The 8,895-nt window shown below is 38.0% G+C and overlaps 1 protein-coding gene across 1 annotated transcript; it reads right to left on the reverse strand.

Annotated features, from left to right (window-relative positions):
• Nucleotides 1–264: 264 nt before the first annotated feature.
• Nucleotides 265–7,993, reverse strand: LOC124881112. The gene is made up of 11 exons (XM_047386624.1): nucleotides 7,832–7,993; nucleotides 7,568–7,755; nucleotides 7,171–7,311; nucleotides 3,676–3,814; nucleotides 3,288–3,465; nucleotides 2,780–2,921; nucleotides 2,490–2,627; nucleotides 1,369–1,427; nucleotides 1,049–1,255; nucleotides 850–926; nucleotides 265–695 (listed from the first exon to the last, which is right to left on the reverse strand). The coding sequence occupies exons 1-11, from the start codon at nucleotides 7,946–7,948 to the stop codon at nucleotides 600–602; spliced, it is 1,482 nt and encodes a 493-aa protein (XP_047242580.1). The 5' UTR covers nucleotides 7,949–7,993; the 3' UTR covers nucleotides 265–599.
• Nucleotides 7,994–8,895: the final 902 nt, after the last annotated feature.

Genomic DNA, 8,895 nt, shown 5'->3' on the forward strand with positions numbered 1-8,895 from the left:
GATTTAATAAACAAATAATATATATTTTAAATGATTCTATAACCAAGTGTCTGATTTTTTTTCATCCTTTGTAGACATCTTTGAATAATTCAGAATTTAGGATTTCTGCTTTTAATCCAAGCTGAGAGGTAAAAACAAAAAGGGAAACAAAAGATTAGAAAAAGCCATTTTCATTTATTTTTATTTAATTTCATATTGCATTGTATTTATTAACATCAAATAAGAAAATAAGAAATAGATGTAAAAAAAATTTAAAAAGTCGGTTCTTTCTGTGTACTCCGGCTTCCTCCCACAGTCCAAAGACACAACCATTAGGTTAATTGGTCTGAGAGAGTGTGTGTGCATGGTTGTCTGTCCTGTGTGTTACTGTGTTGCTCTCTGATGGACTGGGGACCTATCTGGGGTGTACTCCATCTTTCACCCAATGACTGCTGGAGATAGATTCCAGATCCCCAGCAACCCTGCATGGACATGCTAGTATAGACAATGAATAGATAGATGGATTGAAATAAAAATAAAAATAAAATAGAATATGGGTAGTAATGTTTTCTTGGAACAGATTTCCATGCAAGGATCAGTCACTTCTTCACGATGCTCCTCTAGGGCCTTGCTGTTGTAACAACCACTTGACTGCTACTCAGGAGGCGAACAGTTATGGTTGAAGGCAGCCCTTTTTCAATCAGTTTGTTTTTAATCTGAGTAAGAAAACACAGGTTGTTAACATCACTTATCGCTGTTTGTGCTCAATCGAAACTGTTGAAAAATTTCAGTTATTTTCCAGCTGGAATGACCTGTTAGGCTGAAACTGACTCCTTATCATTTGCTTGGGTGTCAAAAAAAGTTACTAACCAGAGTTATGATGGTATCAGAATCATTCTCCAATGAAAGCGTGGTAGAGATCTTCATATTCAGAGCTATAACATATTCTGGAAACAGAGAGAATCAACTTCACGATTTAGGCCAGAATTCTCCAAATCACAGCTTAGGTGCAATAAAATGCAGTGTTATTATGACAGAGTCTGCAAACATCTGCTTAAGTCCTACTTACGTGGTCCTGAAGCAGGTGTTGTTGCTGCAATCATTGGAGATGTAACTGGAGGTGGGGTGGCTGGTACAGTCCCTAGGGTTGTAACTGGAGGTGGGGTGGCTGGTACAGTCCCTACGGTTGTAACTAGAGGTGGGGTGGCTGGTAGAGTCATTGGGGTTGTAGTTGTAAGGAGGGGGCCTGCTGTACTTGCATCTTCAATAAAAGTTGCTGTAGTCATTGGTGGACATGTAAACAGAAAACCAGATCCACAGAAACATCAGCACTGCAGAAAACCACTGGCGAACTTTACAACATGAGGAACAAGAGAGAACTTGACTCACTGTTTCCAACCGTCACAATAACACATCTGAGGTCAGAGTGATAGAAAGTACCGGAGACACTGTGGAAATAATTTAAAACGAAAGCTTTATTATTAGATTCTCATTGAATGTAAAGTCTAATCGCTTTTTCAGAACTAAAGTATTTTTCTATCATGCGAAACATGGTGGTAGGACAGGGAAAACGCTATTGTATAAATGCAATTACAGGGGAAATTTGATTTGTACCAAGATTAGCTGCAATGCTAAACAACATTTCTAATAAAATGAGTTGATATTCATTATTGCAAAGTGTTTCCTAACACTATGTGGAGCTTACTTTGGTAACTTATTTACATGATCAGTTGGTGTTAAATAACTTGGGGATCGTTGGGTGATATCTCTAAATGCATTGAGAAATTAGCTGTTGACATGCTAACTGCACTAATCGCTAATAAAAGATGCTAATCACAGCTGAAAATCTATACCAGAATCATTTGTCCTTGTTTTAAAATAGTAAAACCTTGTTTCACAGCGACCGCCTTCATACAGAGGCGTGATGTTGCCTCTGCTCCTCATATAAACAATTAACACAAATATATTTTTTATTGTTACTCCTAGTTCAAAAACAGAAGTAGGCATCAGCTGAAAGATAATCAGAAAGCAGCTTCAAAACACAGAGTGGTTCATGTCTGCAATAATATATTGGAAAGCTCAATGCTATTCATTTTAGAGAGGACATATTAAAATACACCTATTAGACCTTAAATACATTTTGTTGTGACCATGAACTCTGCTTCAGCAGCCTCTGCCAGTATCAAGACGGATTTGCTAAAAGACTTCATCTGATTAAGGGGTCAGTTCCTTCTGTCTATGGAAACAACGGACACAGCAAAGCAAATAACGCTAAAATGACAACAAACTTTATTTTCAACATGAATTCATTGTTTGTTGATATGACATCCTGTCCAGAGTTCAGACCAAAGCATTGCAGTTCCACTTTATATAGACCACAACTGAGTGATTTAAGGGGGAAAAGGAAGGATTTAAAGCATGGTATGTCCTCTTTAACAATTTACCTTTTTGTCACTTATTTTTATTCATGTTTTTCATTTTAAAAATTGGTCATTACACAGAATACTGACTTTGCTTGGGCGACAAAACAGATGGGGTGGCTCTGTCCGGCTTCAGTCACAGATGGCCTCCACGTCAGAGAGAAGTTTCCTGATCCCCATGAAGTCTTCACCACATTGTACGGCCCACTGTACAGGAGCTCGGTTGACCTTTAACAAAGAGGAAAGACACAGATGTGTTAGGAGATACCTTCAAAATGTCCCTCTCAATAAACAGAGTGGATTTTTGAGCAGGAAGAGGGGCGAGTATGTCACACATAAATTGCTATAAATTGTCTTGAAATTTGTTTGTCTTCACTCACTGAGACGCGGTCGCCTCTGCTCTGATGGGGATTTCCAGAGCCTGATTGACGGGGATGTAGAGCTGAGCTCTGTTGTCCGGAGTTGGCGACAGGAATCTGGGCAGATAGAGACCATCTGTGCAGGATGGTACTGGAAGGCCCACTAAAGAGTTAAAGTATTGGGAAAAAACAAAGCCAAGATGTCATATTGTCTAAGAAAATTACACCTTACTTTCACTTAGGCCATACACTATCTTTATTCACGTTTCTCTGTCAATGTTAGATCAGAAATGTTTATGTATGAGTTCAAATGTTTGTGCAGCTGCCATCCTGCTAAATATGGTTAGATTTCTTTACATGTTGCTTGGATATCATCCTCTTTTCAAGCCAACAATCTGAACAACTGTTAAAGTATTGGACCAAACAGCACACTAGCGATTTCTTTCCAAATGATCAGAACATTATTTTCCTAACTTCAGAGCAGCTATCTGTGGCTGTAAAACAAGATGATGTAAGTATGGGATTTTACCTTTCAAAACGAACTGTAAAGGTATCTTGCTGATGGCGTCAATGGTAGTTTTGACCTCCTGCAAACCATTAGTTTGAGTCAAAGTGATGCTCTGTGTGGGAAAATCCTCCATCACCAACTGGACCGCGTATGGAAGCTCAGTACTGCTGTTGGTTGGGCTAAATGACAGAGAGCAAGACTGCAAGGAGACAGAAAAGAGACAAAAACACGAGGAAATATTTAATTGTGCTGCTCAAGTTGATGCTGCTCCTGTACAAATAATTTAAATCATGTAACGTTTGAGTTTGACTTTTGGGAATAGATTATGATTGTTGTTCATCATTAAAAGATTAATCAGAGCCAGACTAACTGCCTGTAGCAGCTACTCACAGGTGAAATTGTAACTTACAGGTGAGAGGCTGAGGACGGACGGCGGTGTGCAGGGGTTACACTCTGAATCTGAGGTGTTTCCATATCTGCATTTAACAGTATCTCCATCTGGGTCGAAGGCCAGCAGGTCAATATTTCTCGGACAGTTTGAAGGAACTCTAATTGAACAAAAACATATAAATGAACCGGTTCTTCTACAAGGTTCATCTTAAAACCAAAAATGGTAAAATGCAAAGTAACTGGTTTAACTTTATCTTTACTGTTTCTTCCTCTGACATACGAATCAGATTTGTTTGTCAAGCTGATATCTTCTCTAATTTTGGATTATATAAAATGTTTCTTGAATTAAATCATGTACAGTACTTTTAGCTTCACATTCATCCTTCCTAATCTCTTGTTGTCTTTAGAAAAAACACGAACTTAAAGTTTTTCCATGCTTATTTCTTCAAATACATTTAAAAGCCGATATTTAAATACTGCAATAAAACAAACATAACATTTTTCTCTCTGCCGCCTGGTACTTGAATTCAGGCGCATGTACTCAGTTTTGTGACAGGGTAATGTTGCTGGGTAACTTAAGTGGCGTTTTTAGGGTCTTGAAACAGTGAGAACTTTAAACTAGAACCCTCCTTCTTCCTGTTCCCTCTTTAAAAGTTGCCATTTTACAGTCTCTGTTAATGTATCTGACCACTGTGTTTATTCCTCCTGCTACCTGCTGAGTGGGGCTCACCCAGGTCTCACTGAGTATAAATGATGTTGAGACTGGACAAATGGTTTTGGAATAACGTTTTTTTCTTCAGACAAAAAAAACGAGGAGGCAAAACAGGAAAATACAGAGGTAATTGATGTCTGTTGAAAATCAATACATAACGTCCTCTTCTTAGCTAGCTTAATTGGAGCAGAAGGTGGAGTGAGCACACAACGTTACATGCAGCAAGTGAACGATTAGCCAAAGCTAGTTTACTTTGGAGGACACCAGAGTAAACATCACTAATTAAAAAATAATATCAAGAGTTTCCATCAGTGACTCCCACCTTAGAGGAAGTTGAAAATAATTCAGGTGTAGAAATAGTCTTTTTCTCCTTTGCCCTACTGGATAGACCACCACCAGGTATAATGTTATAATGTTATTGACCAGTAGACATCCAACATTAGACCAGAACTGGGCGCTATGATCTACAATCAGTCATCAGTCATCATCATGTTATAAGCACTTTTCTTGAAACAAGACTGTGATTAAAATGAAACAAAGTTTTGTTGCCAAGTTATAGTATATTTTACACAATAAGATTCTTGATAAATATTTGTCTTAATGTGGATATAATAGTGGATAAGGTAACTAATATGAATAAAACTACTAGGCCAGTCTGGCAAGTACACAAAATGACACCAATTTACTGTAGTCTAATGTAGCCTTTAAAACAGGAAAAGACACTATGCTACATCACAATATTTTGTGATGTAGCATAATTTGATTTGTCACTATTTACCCCAGTCTACTCTTGCTGTTAGTTTTTAGACTGATACAGGGCAAGTTTAATGTGGTTTATTATCGGTAATACTTTCATCTATTCATCTGTTTTCAGATGCCTTTCTTAAATATCAAATACTGCGTCTTTAAAACCTGACCCACTCACAGACAGCTCTACCTCAGACTCCAGAGGTGTAACATCAGGTCTTGTCCTCTCTACCTCAATTTTCCATTTTTACCATCAAACCTGACAAACACAATGACACTCTTGACCCTCTTACATGACAAGAAGCCCACAGAATTTGTGGGTAGCTCTGAGAATCTGAGAAGCTCTGAGCCCCTCTATCAGTTACAGTTGTTGCTGCTGAAAGGACCTTCTCAAAGCTCAAACCCAATAAAACATACCTGAGAACTACTATGATGCAAGAACGTCTCAGTGGACTTTCCATCATAAGAATAAATCAGGTAGTCTCAAAGCAGCTGTCCTATGATGATGTTATAGATGACTTTGGCAAGACGAGTGAGGTTGTAAATTTGAGGTACTAAGTCAACTTGAGGCTTTAAGTCTTTTTGAAATGTAGATAAGGTCACTTGTTTACTTCAACTGACATTCGTTTTCCTAATGTTGTCTCCAGGTTATTTTGTTTATAGGAACCATGTTTAATGTTGGACATCATGCATTATGCTACATTATGCATCGTTTTCTTGACCAGTTCTTTTTATTGTTATATTTATATATCATTATATCTACAATACGTTCTGTTATATTTTAGTTTGTGCAATAATATATTATTTATATTGTGGTTAATTTTATGTAAATTTAACACGTGCTTTAACTGTGTTGTATTTTGTAGTATTTACTTTGTTATTGCCTTGATATTTTCTTTGTTTGGTATCTAGGTGTGAAATGAAGTGCAGTTGGATTGATATTGAATTGTGCTACTTGTTTAATAAAACAGTTTTAATTGTTGTATTAATTACACTGAGGTCTCTCTAATATGTTTAGATGGGGGTTCAGGGGTCAGTAGGGGGGGCACCATGCATAATTTTGCCAAGGGTGCCCAAATGGCTAGGTCCGGCTCTGCCTTTACCCCATCCAGGAGTAGCAGGATCAGCAAAACTTTGCATTCCGCCAAAATTAAAAATAAATTTGATAAATTAGATACTCAAATTTAACCAAATTCTTCTGTTTTTCTTGCTGTCGTATTGTTGAACAGTAAAGAATTAATTAAAGCATCATTAAAAGCTTTTAAAGCAACTACATATTTTAATTGAGGTAAAAACAATTAAATATCAGCGACGCTGCATTCATATATTTGTACATCTGACTCGTGAGGATTCAGGGCTTCACAAGTCATGGAACATTTGTACAAATATCAGGAAGAGAATGGTGGACCTTCTCAAGGCTGCTTTATCCTTGGGTACAATTTGCGAAAGGCTGAGGAGTTATCTTTATATGTTAAAATGCAACACTAAGGGCCATGGGATTGTCTACTCATGAAAATATTTTAGATGGAGGAAATTTCTGTGTCCCTGAGTTTAACATATTTTGGTGCCAATTATCCCAACATCAAAAGAAAGCCAAATACCTTGTGAAGATGCAGGCTGAAGCTGGTAAGACTGTGTCATTGTCCACAGAAAAAAAAATAACTCAACTGTGAAGTATGGGAGCGGCAGCATCATGATGTGTGGCTTTTTTGGTGCAAGAAGGATTATTGCATTTCAAAAAAATAGATAGCATCATGAGGAAAGAAGAGCCATTTTGTTAAGGTTTCAGCATAAAGATCCAGGTTGTTGACCCAAGTCATACAGCTTAAAAGGCAGCTCTGAATTTGAAGTTTAAAAAAGAATCTCTCTCATTAGTAAACAAAAATAAGTTTGGTAATCTAGGTGATGTAAAACACAAAATATTTAATCTGATTTAATGTCAGACAGTGAGGAACAAATGGTTAGGTATGTTGAAGTTTGAATCCCATTACAGATTAAAATTCTGATTTATTCTGTAATAAACCTTTTATTCCTACAACTGTAACCTCAGATTACCTCAGAGCTGGGAGGATGGTGGTCTGTGGTGATGTGTTGGGTTTTCCGATGTCAGACCGGTTCCTCAGTTCAACGTCAGTAACAGCTCTCCAAGATGAAACACCATTTTGTATGTTATTTATCCAACCTCCACCAGCCAGCCTGCAGTGGACATAAATGAGATGTTTTTAGATCCTACATAGCCTTATTTATTATTTATTTACTTAATACTCCAGTACTGCAGATCCACAAAATTTAAACCCGCCTCATATTTACATGAATTAACTGTGTTAATGTTACAGATTAACTTTTGTTTTAGTTCAAAGACGTGGTGTTTGATTAAACAGATGAATTTGTTAAACTCAATAACAATTTAAACAGCCATATTAAATTTTGTTCACTGTTTAAATGGACTCACACAGTCTCAAATCCAGTGTTGTTGGGAAGCAGACGAGTTATGATTCCTTCACTCTGACACCATTCACCGGTTACTTCCTCCACTTTGGTTAATGCAAGCGTCTGAGTCTCATTTCCACAGTTGCCACCACAGACCCACTGGTCATTGTATGAGCATGAGTCGAAATTCACCTTATAGCGCAGAATCACCTGGGAATCAAAGCGGCGTTAGATAAATCTGAAGTTACAACACTGACAAAATACTTCACAAACAGTATCAACTTACTGAGACTGATCCGTCTGCATTAGTTTCCTTTGGATAGTAGGTCATCATAGTACCTAGAAAATGTGAACCTTGTGAACCGCTGACCAGCAGCAGCAGCAGCAGCACAGAGAGCATCATGGTGGCTATGTCGATGTCTGCACAACTACTGAGAGATAGTGAAAACAAGGAGCATTTATACTTTCAAAGACTCATTCTTCTCCTCCCTCTCATTGTCTGTTTTATTGCTCACCAGTAAAAGACATGACTCTGTGGTTTAACACAATATAAATCTGACACCTGCTATGAGGAAACGTCTAATGACTGAAAGATAATGATCAGAGACTTTTTTCTAGATTCCTATGAGCACTGATTCCAGATGCCAATGCAGACGTTCCGTAGAACAGAGATAAAAACTGATATATATATATATATATATATATATTACAGTATATTTGTAGATAAATAGATCTCTTTCCCTCTCAATGTAACAAGAGCGAGAGATTTGAGGGACGGTTTCTTTTTTACTGGATGTTCATAACTGTAACTAATAATAAGCAGTTAATATGCTCTGGCCCTACTTTTTTTAATATAACGTAATAAACCCACAAGCCTAATGGGATTTATAATAGCTGTAAGTTCATAGTCTTGTTGAATATGCAAACCGTCATACTCAGAGGTTGTGCGCAGGTGGTTTGTTGTCTTTAGTTCCTCTCTCTTCCTGCAGGTGGTGATTGGCAGGTGTAACCTTACAGGTGCAACTCATTGGACCCAATCAGGACGGTTTCTTAAGGAGCAGGAACCTGGAGGGAGACAACAGTTTGTTAATTCAGCTAGAGTGGTAACCTGAGTAGTAACCAGCGGTCTCAGAATATCTGTGAACCAGTTCTGACCAAGATCTGTGCTCCTTCCCTTCAGATAGAACTCATCTGCTCAGGGATTTGATCCGATCTTGTTCTTCACGCCTTGTCCGAGCGACCTTGTTGGAACTCCTCACCCCTCGTACCCAGCCGTTAGTCTCCTTCCCCTTACTGATCTCCTCCTCTCTGGTTCAGTGATTCGCCACCAGGAAATCCCTACTCTCAGTG

This window comes from Girardinichthys multiradiatus, chromosome 14 (genome assembly GCF_021462225.1).
Source record: "Girardinichthys multiradiatus isolate DD_20200921_A chromosome 14, DD_fGirMul_XY1, whole genome shotgun sequence".
Lineage (NCBI taxonomy): Eukaryota > Metazoa > Chordata > Actinopteri > Cyprinodontiformes > Goodeidae > Girardinichthys > Girardinichthys multiradiatus.

Coding starts and splice junctions, on each gene's coding strand:
- LOC124881112 (XM_047386624.1), bottom strand. CDS start 7,948: ATGATGCTCTCTGTGCTGCTGCTGCTGCTGCTGGTCAGCGGTTCACAA. Junction 1,428..2,489: donor TGTTTTGTCGCCCAAGCAAA/GTCAGTATTCTG, acceptor TTATTTCCACAG/TGTCTCCGGTACTTTCTATC. Junction 696..849: donor CTGATACCATCATAACTCTG/GTTAGTAACTTT, acceptor TTTCTTACTCAG/ATTAAAAACAAACTGATTGA.